The 15,783-nt window shown below is 44.5% G+C and overlaps 1 protein-coding gene across 3 annotated transcripts in view; it reads right to left on the reverse strand.

Annotated features, from left to right (window-relative positions):
* Positions 1-1,919: 1,919 nt before the first annotated feature.
* Positions 1,920-15,783, reverse strand: part of LOC8024355 (putative N-acetylated-alpha-linked acidic dipeptidase) — a 104,846-nt gene continuing 90,982 nt past the window's right edge. For all 3 annotated transcript variants that reach the window (XM_029994301.4, XM_029994300.2, XM_040208118.3), the window contains 3 exons: positions 13,939-14,020; positions 10,568-10,663; positions 1,920-4,852 (listed from right to left, as the gene is read on the reverse strand). In XM_029994301.4, coding sequence (XP_029850161.2) covers positions 4,645-4,852; positions 10,568-10,663; positions 13,939-14,020 — 386 coding nt within the window. In that variant the 3' untranslated portion in view covers positions 1,920-4,644. The remainder of the gene's footprint in view (positions 4,853-10,567; positions 10,664-13,938; positions 14,021-15,783) is intronic.

Genomic DNA, 15,783 nt, shown 5'->3' on the forward strand with positions numbered 1-15,783 from the left:
CTCCTACCCGGGGTCACGTGACCTCGGGGGGGGGGGGTCACATAACCTCACGGTTACGCTGACGCCGACTGCGACGCCGCTCAAACCGGAAACGGGCGCCTAAGAGCTGCGCTCTAAAAAGAATGGCAGAGAGAGCATATTTATGACAATAATGTTTTATTGATACATATTTCCCTCGCTGTACACTCGCTGCCGTAACATCGCCCATGCAATTTTTTTCCCAACAGCAAAGAAGAATATGAAAAGAACTGTGAAATAATGAAATAAATGTTAGGGCACAAACGAGCTGGTGTACATCAAACATAATTCAAAAACCCCGCGACTGCAGGTAACGACACACACACTCAAAGGTCTTGGGGTTTTTGAAGAGTGTGTCGTTACTTGCAGTCTCGGGTTTTTTTTTGAATCATGAAACACACTGTTACAAAAGAAACAACAGATTTTATGTAAATAAAATATTACATTCTCTACACGGACCCTTGTACATAAATAAGACTAGAAGTCTATGTGTTAATGACACGCACAAAAAAGCACATGTCAAGTTTCATACAAATGGTGGTATCACAAAAGAGTAGCTGCTTGACCACATCCAGCATAAAGGCAGAGATCGAAAAAAATAAAACGTAAAAAGCAAAAAATTCCGAAGACACCTAAGCACTTACGAGCTGTGAATGCAAAAGCATTCTCAGCACCAGCAGGGTGTGCGGCAATGTGCCGCACAGACCGCCCGGTTTGCTGGCGACTGCTGCACCGCTAGGTGAGGCAGCGGCGGGAGCGCAAAGCTCGGCCCGGCACATACTAGAATCGCGTGGCCTCTCATCATCATCGACCTAGCTACGGGTACCGGTTGACAACGTTAGACTTTAGAACGTAACATTAGGCCTAACAACAGGGCAGCGCATACCCGTGTCCCCCCCCTCCAGCTGCGCCGCCAGCAGTTCAGCTAATCCCTTAGCAATGATGGCGCCGTTGCTATGGAGCCACATGACGCGTCGCAGCCAATGGGGATTTAGGTGCCGTTTCGCTCACGCAATGGGAATTCAGGTGCCATTTCACTCAGCCGATGGGAATTTAGGTGCCGTTTTTCACTGATACAGACAATGCCAGCTTCAGTCCATGGGACAGTTAATGCTTTCGCATACAAAAAAAGATACTGAACTACCTTTTTACCCTTAACTCAGGTATAGTACACGAGCAGAGTCTCGAACGAAATGCGAGCACTTTTCTTGATAGCAATTAAGAGTGCATAGGCATGGGGATGCAGTGTCTAGCATTAATCGACTACTGTTTTTTTTAAAGGGGCGGTGCAACGATATCCAACAGGAATGTTTTTCACTATACACGAGCTTACTGGCACTAGTGGGACTCGAGGATACTTGCACGCAACGCCACTGGCCAAGAAACTCCTTTGTTGCGGTGTACTTCAAGGACAAAAACGAACATTTTCATTCAATCTCTCTTTTGCAAAATTTCATGACGTAACGTGGGGATCGCAGTACACCCATATGACAATATTTGAATGCTGTTCATAGATTGGACCCGAGCATTGCTTGGGCACTCGATTTGGGCTCGTGATAATTACTAGCTCGAGAAGCATTCGGGTAGTGGCCCGTGTCCAATCGCTGCAACGACAATAGCCGAGCCATAACAATATCTGGAACTCAGCGCGTGCCCTGTGCTTTGCCAACCCCAGCGTGTGTTTATGATCAACATTGTCGGCATATTATCGGCTCCAGGTCACGTGGCCGCTTGTTCTGGCTGCGAGTTGAGGGGGTGAATGCTGCTCGTTTTTCTTTAATTTTTTTCTGGGACTTCTATTATGTGGGGTGAAAAACGAACGCATGTTTCATAGGTCATTAATGTCAGGGATCCGTTCTAAGCGGTATTTGCGCAAAGTACAAAAATTGTTGCATCGCCCCTTTAAACACTTATTCTGGAAAGCAACATTTTTCTATACAACCAACAGAATGCTTCAGCACATTCGTGAGATTCTGAGTTCATTGAGAGCCGTAGCTTATCTTGATGAATAAGCAGAGGCTGTATAGACAACTCTTTTTGGAAAGCTCTAGAAAAGAAATGAAGTTGTGTTAACATGAAAATCACTGGAAAATTAGCAAACATGATAGTCATTGCACCAACACCCTGAAAGACAGGACGAAGCCTTCGTACGTTTAACGGGACATGCAAAGACGCCGACATCTTCACTCGGTTCGGCACTTTTACCAAGCCGTATGCAGACGTACTTGGGCCGTAGAGGTCCTTGACGGGAATATGCTGCTTATAATATGAACCAACATCAACGTACAACATTTGAGTATCCGACTGCGGTGGAATGGTGCCACATAACATGGGATGAACTTTTGAGGCGCCTTCCTAGAGTGCATATTAGGACATTTGTGCGTGCATTAACGATTGACAATCAGGGGCACACACAGGGGGAAAAAAAGTGTGCAAGACACTTGTATCGTGAGGTGGCACGGACATTGAAAACATGTGCACAGTCTGCACTGCGACCCAAGCGGGCAGTATTAATGTTTGCAACAAGTTCAACAACCAGGCTGTGAGCAGGAATGCCATTTCCAGTTGTCCGTTTGCTTGAGCCATCGTATTGCCGAGTGTTCACTCCATCGCCCTCAACAGCAGCAGGGTGCAAAGAGTTGCAATCTCATTGAGAAGGGGTCGTACACATGCTGGTAAGCTCCGTGCGACCTAAGATAATCAACAGTCAGCACGGACAGGCTAACACAATCACTTTACCTAGCTAGAAAAGAAGGTTGCCTAAATATCTAAACTGTGCATTTGTCCTAGGAAAAAAATAAAAACAAAATACGATCCTTTTTCACACTGAGAGACTGCAATGGCTGATCGACACTAAGAAGGTACTGCACCGCCGACAGTCTCGAAATTCCAGGTTACGACTGACACAGTTGACGAGCAAATATCTGTTAATTCACGAATGAAGGGGGGTAAAAAATAAAATAAATGTGGAACACAATGAGATAATGCGCCAGATGGTTTTTCACTCAGATGTAGTGTAAAAAGCCACAGCTGACAAAACATGTCTTAAAGAAAGTTAGTGTATTGCACCCAAACAGACTGGAAATATCCAAGTGCTGTTTCCTGCATCTATGGTCAATAAATCACAGGGCAGTGAGCTGCACACTGCCACCGCAAGTAAAATTGCTTGGAATGTTACATAACATGACAGAATAAAAATATATTGAATACATAGACCCATACTTTGCAAGGCCTATGGCACCACCAATGCCCCAGCCTTGCCAAGATCAACAATGATGACGGGGTGATCCGCCAAATCCTCGGTTCACGAAAGTTCTTCAGAATGCTTCATAAACTTTCGTCCTCACAACTGGCAGTGCTGTCGCCATGCCAAAACAAAACTAAAAAAATGCCCGACAGGCACTTCAAACTTAGCATTATGTATGGATGCACATTCCCTCAAATAGACTAACATTTTGAGGAGAGCACTAAACGTTCTAGGTATCCTAAAATTTAACTCTTGCAAGCTTAAAGGGATACTTCAACGAAAGTTGAAATGCACCCGTCGTGCTCAGAAATATGCTGAATATGATCCACGATATCCGTAAATGACAATCACACGTCTGCATGTTGAGCCTGATAGCTGTTTTTTTTGTTATAAACGGCCCACTCCAGCAAGCGCTCGGAGAGCAGCCAGCGGCGAGCAAGTGACATCTGGCGCAATTGTGACGTAGCCCCCCTTGGGACGAGCAAAGTTGACGTCGACAGGATGCCCTAGCAATGTCCAGGCAAGTTCGGTCGTCACCACCTGTCAATGTTCCTAGACGGACATCCACCAGGTGCCATTTGCTAGTCGTTTAATTCGTTTTAAAATTCCTTTTTGCGTCTTTTTCAACGAGAGATTGGTGTGTCCGATGTGAAACTGCTCCCTCGAATGCGTATAGACCAAGAAAGAAGCGCCGGAATTTCGTTGTAGTGTCCCTTTAATGTTGCACGTTTGAGAGGCTGCCAGCACGAAAGCAAAGTTGAGACAACTGAGTCGCTAGGGCTTTGCCAAAAGGTATGATCCAAACTTCCATGTCCTGCTTGTTTACTTTTGTAAGACTAAGACAGGTAAGTTATCCACTTGCGAATTTGAGAAATGGCTGTTTTCTTCCTCAAGGGGTAATGGGAGCCAAACCGTGTCTTTTGCGATAACAACCTGCCCCGACTGGGATGGTAGATTTTGTCCCGACGCGCGCGTCGGAAGGTTGCTGCAGAAGCTTCTAGGACACTTTCTGCCCATCCCAAGCCATTTGCAAGCTTTATGAAGCTTGGCTGGAGCATGCAACGAACGTGATAAGGGTAGCTTTACACGAAAGTGATGCCAGAAAACCTCACATCCCGAGGAACCGCGGTAAATACTGCATTTCATAGTCCCTGGCAGAAGCTACAAGAGCGATACCCCGGCCTTTCAGCGACCCTGCCAAGAATTTTTCGGGTCAACACGTTAGAGCGCCTGTAGATTCGCTCGCACATAAGGTGAAACGAGCGAGGAGGTGCTTTGAACAAAAGATGCCGCGAGGGCTTTCGTCTTTCTGGCAAAGCTTGCTCCCGGCCCACTCTTCTACATCTGTCGTTTCCGAGTGCGGCGGGGAGGAGAGCGGCTCAGTGCGTGTCGTGCTTGGTCAAGACGGTGCTGTTGAGCACGTTGGCAGCCGAGCGGAGCGCGTGCACGACGTAGGACAGAGACTCGCGCACTTGGTTCCAGCCGGGCGAGTGATTGTCTCGCTTGGCGTCCTCGATGGCTGCCGTCAGGTGCGGGAACAGGACACCCTGGTAGCTGCCGTCACTGCTCGGCCCATAGATCACGTGCCTGGGGTGGAAAACAAAAAGTGTGCTATAATTAATCCTTCTTTTACAACCACCAACCAGAAAGGAAAAAAAGAAATCTCAATCAATCGATTGATTTGTGTTTTATTGTGACCCAAACAGCCGGTAAGGCCTTAGGAGGGTTATACCTGCACAAAGTGGAAGACAATTGGACTAAAATAATTTCACACTAGAAAGTGAGCCTCAGTATTACTTTTTTTAAAAAAACATGCGAGGGTAGTGAAAAAGTCCACGTCAATGTTAAAACTCTTGTCATACATGGTCTGCATCCGAGTCAATGGAGGACCAGATTTTAAGTTAGAAGTAGGGATGCCGCAAACTTTTTTCAAACTGAAGTTTCAATGATTGAATCAAGCGGTTCGAAAGATTTCGAATATTCAAACTTTCTATATCGAAAAAGTCGATGGAAGTCGAAATTTTCAAAGTTGTTAAATTAAACAGTTCGACGCTTTTCGAAATTTCGAACTTTGCACGTTCAGAAATGCAATGTTTTTCAAACCTTCAAACTTATTACGCTACAAAATTCGATCCTTTTCAAACTTATTACGCTGCAAAGTTTGATACTTGTCGAACTTTCGAACTTGATAGACTAAAAAATTTGATGATTTTCGAATTTCTTGCACTAAAAAGTTTGAAGCTTTTCGAACTTCCTACACTAAGAAATTAAATAATTTTCGAACTTATTTATCTATAGAATTCTAAAATTTTTGAACTTTCGATTTCTGTAAAGTCAAAAGTTCGACGAACTTCAAACTTTTACGGTAAAAGTTCAAAGTTCGTCGAACTTCAAAAGGCTGGTGGGCGGTTTCATTTGGATTCAAGCAGTGAGGTACATTCGTAATGTTTTTTTTTCTTTTTTTTTTTTTCGAATTTTTACATGCGGTGCCACATCTTTTGCGGAAGACCATGCCGTTAATCTTAATGTTCTGGCACGTTCTGGCATGCTCAGTTTTAAATAAATTCCTGAAGGAGCGAGGAAGGACGACGGGTTTTTGACGATTGTTGTTTGTGCCATATTTGAAGCTTGCTATAGCCGAAGGTATTTATGGTAGAGATGTTAAACTTTTTAAGAATAGTCTATGTATAGCCTAGGTAAGTGTCGTCTTGAGATGTGATTATTGTTGTTCAAGATGAGTTTCGAAGAAATGTCCAAACATGAATCTACGGGCAATTATGCCCGGTAATTTCTTTCGTCTAAATTGTTTAAAGTACTATTGCATTTAAATTAACACCACAGACAGCACATATTATTGGCATCTGCAGAATACAAAATAATGTATTTATTGTTTTTTTACATTGAGGAATAAATTAACTCATGGGGAAGATTTCTAATATTGTTCAAGTTCAGTGCGTCATTAAAAAAAAAGCCATATTTAATTTCTTTTTCCTTACGTCACGTTTTTGGGACGTGTTTCTTTTAGCCTGTACACATTTTGGTAGGAAAAGCTTGTTTCGAAGTTCTGAGCCTATGAATATGCAAGAATACAACACTTCCAGCAAATTCTTGATAGTTTTGTTTTTTCTCCAGCTTTTTATTTTTGCATTGATTCTTATGTTTAATTTTTTTTTTACCAATGGCACAGTTATTTAGGTGGAAAAGACATAGCTTTGAACTTCCGAACCACTAAGCATGTGACGACTAGTAACTTCTGACAACGAGTTTCCGACAATGACCATCTACGTGATCTTTTATGCAGTGAAGAGCGACAGTATGCATAAATAATTTCAGATTAAAATAAGCTTGACAACGCCCTCTTTCCCCGTATTGTTTTCTTTAACAGTCACATCGGCAAATACTTGCTGCGTCGGGCCAAGTCGGGCGCCTTGTGAATCGCAAGCTCTTGGGCAACTTCCTTGTTTGGTGCATACATGCGTGCGTTTGTGCACGGCGTGCTATCACCGTGGGTTAAGGTGGCGTTTCTGCATGGCGTGGACGGCACCACAAACACAGAGCTCGAAATGGGACGCTCAACAAACGTTTGTGTGTGTCAGTTCAGCAAAGCTTTATTTACCTCTTAGCTTTGTCTTAAACATTGAAAAACCGCGACGTGTCGGGAGAACAAGCAGGTTCGCAGCGACCTTAGTTCGGCGGAGACAGATTTTGATCTTACACTCCATGGTTACAATCCAAGATATGGGGCGTTCGCTTACCTCGCTACTCCTGAATGGGTTACTGCTTGTGTTATCTTTCCGACTTTTTTTTTTTTTCTCGAGACAATCTTTTTTGTAAGCAAAACAAACTTCCATTCTGTTATCTCCATTGTTTTCTTTTCGCACGGATACACTATGACTTCAAGGTCGCTCGCGGAGGAAATGCCTAAACAAAGAGAAGTGTCTACCTCTCCTTCGTTTTACTTTGCCACGGACACCTCCAACCGTAAGGTCTGCAGCCGCATCATTTGGGTAGGATGAATGTTCGCAGATCGCGGAGTCAGCGTTGGGGTATTCGAAGGGGTGGGTCTGTGTTTTTTTGGAAATCGATATTGGCCCAAAAAGTGGGGTGGGCGATGACTCGGGGATGTGCGATGACTCGGGATATTACGGTATATATAACCTTAACGCTCCCAGCGTGTCACTTGTTCACGACACATACCGTCGTTTCTGATGCTCCATCACCACTGTCTGCTTGTAGAAGATGACTCGTAAAACACGTTCTGCGTTAAAATACGGCCAGATTCGCGCTCAAGTATGCGACCGCGTTGCAACCGCCTGCGACCACTACGAGAAGTGGTCGCTTACAACACTGTGAATGTCGAGCACACGGCGAAAGCAGGTCGGAAGCATTCCAGGGCTGCCCGACAGGTGGGGCCAAGGTGCTCTCTCGTCGTAAGAGGTGGTGGCAAGGCAGTCAATCAAACTCAAAGGCTTTGCCGCAAGTACTGCCCGTTTTTCGTTAGTGTGTCACGTTTTAACGGTGCGCATTTCCTGGCTCAGTGCTGTCAATGACACGCCTGAGGCAGCGAGCGCCCATAAGAGCTCCACCTATCACGCTCGACCAGCATACATACTATAGAACCTCAGAAGGGCTGACAAAAGAAATCTGTAGGACCAAATAAAAACCGTTCAAAAACTACGAAAGTGTGCGCGTCTGTTGAGATAAGGCCCGTTCACACTCTTGCAACCGAGTACGACCGAGAGAGACGAGATCTGTTAAAACTTGTTAAAATTTCTCAGGACGAGGGAACACACTGGCATTCTGGCGCCATCTATGCGGTGACCCTGAAACTGCATTTCACAAGAGCGAAGGCTTTGCGGGATTTCCGAGGTCAAATGTGCGTAATACCTGTAAGAAAACTCGTTTATAACGCTGACAAAAGTTTTTCGGGCCAAGAAAGAAAGGATAATGCGCGAGAGAAATAGAAAATACGCCGGACCGCCAAGTTTCCACTGCTACCCAATAGGTCGTGCCAGTGTGTCCTCTCGTTGTAAGATGTTTTAAGGAACCCAGTTTTAAGAGGTCGCAAGAGTGTGAACGGGCCTTTACTCTTGTTGAGAGACTGCCTCCGAGTCACTGCTCGGTAGCCTTTTGTACTCCACCTCACCTTAATATTGCAAATTCTGCTACAAGACCGAGCACGCAGCCCTTGCAATTGTGCAGCAATAGGTGATAATAAAGGTGAGGATTTTGCACTTACGGCCTTATGTGCAGCCCACGTTCAGATAAGAGGGAGTGCAGCACCAATGGCCAGGCATTTGTTTACGAGCAAAACATGCGAAACAACTCTCCCGCATTATAGAGAAGGGATCTTGGCCCACATCTTGTAAGCTGCTTTCTGTATGTACTTTCTATAGGTGAACCGATGTGGCCTGGCTGGCAAGGATGTGCGGCAATCCTGAACGCAATGAAATGAATGAGCCACCGAGGTATTTTGCTTGTTTTAGGGTTCTTTAGATTCCACTAGCTTCTTTGCATAAAACTTAAAACCAAGGTCAAATATGGTTACCTTGATGCGAGCCCGTTGGCCAATTCGAACGGCGCTTGGCTTAACCATGATTGAAAGAATAGATGTAACCAAAGCACAGTGCGCGGGTGTCATCTGACAGACCCATCTAGTGACTTTCGATTAGCTCCAAAAAGACGAGACTCCTTAGAATTTATGCTCCGGCACTTTATATTCCAGCACCGTCTAACCGAGTCTTCCAACACTCTATGTGTTGACAGTGCCTGCAGTATAACCCTTGAATACCAATATTTCAACCAATCTTCGGTAAAAAAAAACAACCAAAACAGGTCCTAGAAGTGGGAACACTCACTTTACAAGATGTCCGAGTTCTACCTTACCACATCCGACGCTCGAGCGCTTGTCAAAGGTTATGTTGCGGATCTCTTAACCACAACCTGCGTAACAACAATTAGATATTCACAGTAGAGATGTCGCATTCGAGTTCGGCCAGGCCATTCTTTTCAAGCTTTTAACGTGAAATGTGACTAAAGTTTGACAAAAGTTCGACAAAAGTTTGACTAGAGTTCGACTATTAATATGCACGTGCCAAAACTAAAAACGGGCCAGTTCCATGAGGCAAAAGGGGAGCAACGTTTGTTAGAAATATTGTTTTACATTACCAAACAAATAATTATAACTCTGTATGCTCACTTTGATATTCTGCAAACACTGGTAATTAATCTTTCAAAATAATCCCTGGAGAAGGGGAACAAGAGGCACAAAGAACAAACACAAATCTCCAAACACAGCTTGGTGACTGGTGCACGACCAAAAAAATCTACCTGGTCCGGGTATCGAACCCAGGACCTCTCCATTTCCACTGGAACGCTCTACCAACTGAGCTCACCAGGGTTTAGACATCAGTAGACGTCCCGGGTTCGATACCCGGATCAGGCGGATTTTTTCGGCCGCGCACCAGTCACTTAGCTGTGTTTGGAGATTTGTGTTTGTCCTTTGTGCCTCTTGTTCCCTTTCTCCAGGGATTATTTTCGTCGTTCTTGTCCAGCTGACTTGCACCTTTGCATTTAATTGCATTATAACTATAAATTATTTTTTGAGAAATGTAAAATTTTGCTCTAGAAGTTCCAAAAAATACTGTTAGAAAAGTTGAGCTTTGTCGAATTTTGCTAAGCATTCGAAGGTTTGCCGAACCAGCCGAAACTTGCGGTTTGACATAAAATCTGAGATTTGATATACCGTGAAATACCGAGCTTGCGCCCATGATGCAGTAAGTGCCCTCCCCTACATTTGAAAAATCCGAAATATAGGCGGCGGGCATATCGGGTGCCCACCTCGGCAAACGTCCGAGCCCTCCGAAACGAGCGACGTGCTTCTCGCATTAGCAGCTTTTCCGAGAAGCAGGTGTAAAAAGGTAAAGCTTTATGCGCATGCGTCGGTGCGAAGCGGTAAAGCTTGACACGAGAGCTCTGGCACAAAGCAGGTGCGACGAGAGTGACGCAGCTACTTTAAAAATGAGGGGTTCCGCCAGAGTCCAGCATCTATGCCATTCTATAGGACCAAACAACAGCGTACTCTACTTTGTGCCTCTTCTGGTTTTCTGCTCTCAGACCTACAAAGCCCCTTTCGTGACTGTCTCCTACTTTAGGGAGGGCGCTTGCCCAATATCTTACGGAGAGTTTGCGCCATGCCTAATTCACGGCATACTCTGACAATAGCCTGGTTTGGAAGCACCCCGGGAGGACTCCAATCAACCGAAGGGTGGCAAAGCTGCAAGTGACGCAACGGGCAGCTACCTGAAGTGGGGGTGGTGTGGGTAGCCGGAGGGCAGCAGGAAAGCTCGCTCGAGTTGCACCAGCCGGTCGTTGTACTCCTGCAGGGCCAGCAGCAGACTGCAGAGAGGCAGACCTTCAGTCCCTCGCTCGGAATCCAAACGCCTGACCAACACCGGATGACGAACTAGGGCAACTTCGGGAGTGCCTACTTGCTCCAGCTAGACGGACGATTGACGAGCAGATTGGAAATCCCAAGAATCCAATGTAGCATTAATTGGGCTTTGACGGAGAAAGAAGAAAAGATTGTAAATAAAGACGGCATTTTGACGAGAGGCTGCTCATTCCGAGTAAATGCTGGGCCTGGATGGCTGGTTGAAGTGTGCAACGGTACTGCTAGGAACGTCGATTATTACTGCAACCGTGCACGTCATTTAAGGGGGGACACTAACCAGAAAACATAATTTCTGTAAAAAAAGTTGATTTTGAAAAATGTCATATTTATATCCACCAACATCTAGAGAGGATTCCCAGAAAGTTTTATTAGTTTACACTGCATAGTTAATTTTTTATAAATTATTTTCGGTCTACCGATGCTAAAGAAAAGGTGGAGGTTACTTTGAATGCATTTTTCTCCATTCCACTTTTTGGCATAAATTTCACTATACGAAAACTATCGTTTTGTTATTACGTAACCTGGATTCATTTTATGAGTTTTTCTGGGGTGAAATTTTAAGGGGAAGATAGCTATGGGCTTGTATTTGTTATTCTTGTTATTTTTCATGCTTAAGAACTAAAATATTGGGTGCAAATATGTTCCAAAAGCCAGGGGTAGTCATAATGAAATAAGTTTACACTGTAAACTTATTTCATAATAAAATTTTGGACAAAGGATGGAAATCTATAAAACTGTATTTGTGTTTATGCGGCTTTTTGGTCATGAAAGAAGGTATAATATAGAAACAGCTCCATACCTATCTGCTCTGAACTGTCCTAAAGCAATATAATGCATGAAAATGACCAATTTAAATGTAATTTCAAAACGATAGTTTTTCAATGCAGACACGCCCACTTTCATTCATGAACATTGCCATTTTTTTTGTACTTCACCCAGGTTAACAAAACTCGGCAGAAATGTTCTCAACATCAACAGAAACAAGCCCTGGAAATGCCATTTAAAACAGACAAGTGGTTCAAACATTCACGTTTTTGCGTAGTGTCCCCCATTAAACTCCGGTCGATATTTTTTAATTTGGGATTATGACTGTTTTCCGCTAAAGAAATGTCTCTCAATAACGAGGTATAATTTTTTTTTTCTCGATATTGCGCATAGTTTTATAAATGTCGCGGCTCAAAGTTTGGTTCCAGGCATACGCGGCAAAACTCAAACTATCTCCTAGAGGGATGGCAACGCTGATCGTCGGCCATAAGGCCGCGACGTGACGTCGCAAGGGTGTTGCATCAGTGTTCCTCGGCTTAAAGCTAACCCACATGCCACCTGCTAAAAACAGCTGGTCGTATCTTTAAAATTGAATTTAGAGGGGTGCGCGCCTTCACTTTGACGTGATATTTTGATTGAGATCATATTTTGTGTCACTAAAGCGATACCAGCCATTTATTCTGGCTTCGTTTTTTGCCGAAGTTGCCCTTTAAAGGGCATAGTAGGAGGATGGACAGCTTAACACATCCCAGAAACTTGTTGACACAGTGAAAGTAGTCTTTGAACTAAGCTAATCTAACTCTTCACATCCTGTCAACCGAAAAAGTGCGGAATGAATGCAAGCAATTTAATGGCCAAATGCTCTGTACGCATGGTACGAAACATTTAGACTAAATTAAAAGACTTGGCGAGTATTTGGCCAAACAAAAATAACCCCGATTTATCTGACCCTTGGAGCTCCCTCCCAGATAATTGTACGCAAATCACGTTGGATGCAAACAGTTCAAAGATTTTCGTGCCTGAAATATGAGCACAGAATAAAAAAAACAAAGTTGATGGGTATCAGTGTTGTGTTCATGCACCGTGGAGTCTCGACGGCAAACTTTCTTAATGACGGTTGTTAGTGGATCCTGCCCCAAGTGACAAACACGCCTTGCCGCGAAGCAGCTGACGCGGCCGTCCTGGCATCAACAGCGCCGCGCTCTTTGCGAGACACCGCAAGGTGCGCTGGTGGCGCCCTTTATGCGAGCTGATTGGCGCTGCCTGGATCTACTAGCGTCTTCTAGCTGGCGACCTGACAACTGGCACGAGGCGAAAATAAGGACGGCTAAACCCTTTTAATCGAGAGGCGGCTCACGCCACCTAACTATAGCAATTAACTCCGATCAAACTTGGAAATGATTAGAATCAATACAAAATTTTCTATTGCGACGTCCCAGCAACAGTGGCCATCTAGCGGGCGCCGCGCGGGATTCGTACCCGCCGTATTTATCGAATGCCGATAAAGCAGATTCTACGAGTTGTGCCGCAGCTCTCTTAACGCGCCCACTTCACACGCGGTGGTAGATCCAGGATGGAATCCTGAGAACGCCGTGGCAGGGGGTGCTATCTTTTTTGAGCCTTTGGCAATGTCGACGATGGATGCCCTACTAAGACGGCTACTATTACGACTACAACGGATGTTGTTTCCAAGGTGGGAAGAGCCTCTAACAGCTATCGCCATAAAATGGGCTCGCCGCAACCGTATGCTGCCTGAGTTACGAGAACTTTGTGCGTGTGCACCGAGATACACGACGGCAGTGTCCCGTGTGCGTCTTTTCTTAGTCCGCATTCATTGAACTGTTCGTTCCCACCGTGTATCACGTTTACCAACTGGCCCAATTTATTGCTGCAGTGCCTTACTGGTCAGTGCCGGGGATCAATTTAGTGAGATCCGTATCTCTTAGGGCTACCAGGCGCTTCATTAGTTTTGCACAATCAACTTTTCAATTAGTAAAAATATGGTTCTGATTGGAAACTTGCTGAGCGTCATTGAAAACCACTATGTAAGTCAATTTTCAATAGTGTGCGTGGGAAGTGTAGTGCTACAGGGCTGATGGAGTGAAAGTGCAGATAATAAAAAACTAGAAAACTGTGCAGGTGCATCAAAGTTAGATGCATTCCTGAGACCCAAAAAAAGGAAGCTTGAAATCTTTTCAAGATCAACTGATTTAGTTCATTTTCCCCCAATCAAGTTTATAGTTAGAGGTAATCTGTTTTTTCTCTCAAACAAAGATAATTACGCAAAGATAATTAAAAACAGAATTATCCTAGAGGTTTTGTATCTCAATAAACAGGCCCCTCGACAGTGACCAATGTTAATTTTGCGAAACGCAAATATTTTGCCCGAAAACTTGGACCGACGATCGGTGAAACACCCGGTGAAGTGTTGAATGCGGTAGAAATCATTACTTACTTGTTCTTGTTCATGCCTTCGTAGTTGTCATAAAAGCTGGAAGCAGCTTGCTCAAACTGAACAAGTGCCTTGGTTACTGGCTCTGGAGGAGAGGGTAAATAGCAAAGTCACATTATTCAAATAAAATTCCCAGTCATAGCACAGTGCCCTTGCTTACTGGCACTGCCAATAGAGCAAGGTAGCGAAACAATAAAAAATGTATGCAATGCTGTATGCAATGCTACTGATTAGCAGCTTTCACTCAACGAAAAAGGGTATAAAACCAGCAAGTCTATCATAACGCATCCCGTATAAGACGAGAAGTACAAAAACGTGAGGAGTCTCTCCACGCATGTGAGAGGAGGACGTGAACAGGTGAGAGGAAGTGATCTCATGCGCAACGAAGCTCCACCACCCAGCAGACAATCATTTTCTTCACTGGGTAGCAAACAACATCTTGCCCGTGCATTCTTCATCGTTCATTGCAGCACGTCTGGTAGTCGGTAGTTGACAAAAACGATGTCCCCTGCAAACTATTTTATTTCCCCTCTCTCGAAGGCTGAGTCCTCGTTCCCAAAGGAGCAGTGAATTTAGAGAAGCTGTAGAAAAGCCGAGGCTGCTACGACTAGCAGACAACGCCAAAGCTTGGTGCACCGACGTTCGGTGTGGCTGCACCCTCTGCGCAAGGAGAGACAAACTTGCTCACTCTGGTTGGAAGATACCGTGAGCAGATACAAAGGCCTTTGTGTCAACCAATGATATTCTCCAATCAGAGCTTGGCGCTGTGAAGTCACTCTAACGCTCTAACGAATGCCTCTATTATGAAAACCCCATTTAACAAAGTAAAATAAAAATCCCAGCCAATCTCCTATGAGTTCAACGTGCTTCTCTAACCACTACAACAAATTCCTGCTTAACAAATATTTCTGTTTAACGAAGTTGTTTCGTGGCCCCATGAAGCGAAAATGACCGGTATTACGAATTTTCTAGGTGAAAAGTAATCAATTTCACGTAAATTGTAGCTCAAGTGACGCCATAGAGAAAAGAAATACTGCTGCAACGGCAACAGTTGCAAGTGCCGCCGCGCCGCCTCCACCCCCACTGCCATGCAAAGCGTTCTCGGTTTTGGGTCCAAATAATCTGTTAGTATGTAACCCTGTGCCTAGATGGTGCTACGCGACTACTCTATACAAACTCTAGAGGAAAAGGTCCGCCATTTTTCCATGCATTCCTGCTGCTGCAAGCGGCACAGCATAGAGGCAGACCTTTGGAGTCCCACACATGGTTGCCAACTAGCTTTACATTTTAAACATACCGGAGGCGACGAACGAGACAAACACAAAACGTCTTGTGCTTGTCCCCTTTTTTGTCTGTCGTCTCCAGTTTTTAAAGAATGTGTAACATAAACCAGCCCGCCTGTCTACTCACTCTATCTTCAGTCGACTAGCTTTACATTTTATTTGCTAGATTTGACGGTTTTCATAAGGAATGCGGCAGCATTGTTTGTTGTCAAAACTGCATGAAAACCTCCTCCAACGACTTTCTTTGCTGCATACTTATCCTTGGTAGGATATTCGCGTTCCTTTTGCGCAGCGTGCAGGTGTACAGCATTTCGTCAACGCAGAACTAAAGTAGACTTTGCGCTATGCTCGTGATGGTTATCTGCGGTTGGAAACCACCATATTTCTGAGGTTTTCAGGGCTTGTCGCGTATACAAAAAACTATCAGAAGGGAATTTAATGCGGTGTAATAATGCATTACCTCTTTACAAGCAATAGAAATAGCTAAACATTTGGATTATAACATTAAGTTGTCACAGTACACTTTGCTTGAGAGTGTTCCGTATTCGCGCTTACCATTTCAACT

This window comes from Ixodes scapularis, unplaced genomic scaffold, assembly GCF_016920785.2.
Source record: "Ixodes scapularis isolate PalLabHiFi unplaced genomic scaffold, ASM1692078v2 PGA_scaffold1__304_contigs__length_218370807, whole genome shotgun sequence".
NCBI lineage: Eukaryota > Metazoa > Arthropoda > Arachnida > Ixodida > Ixodidae > Ixodes > Ixodes scapularis.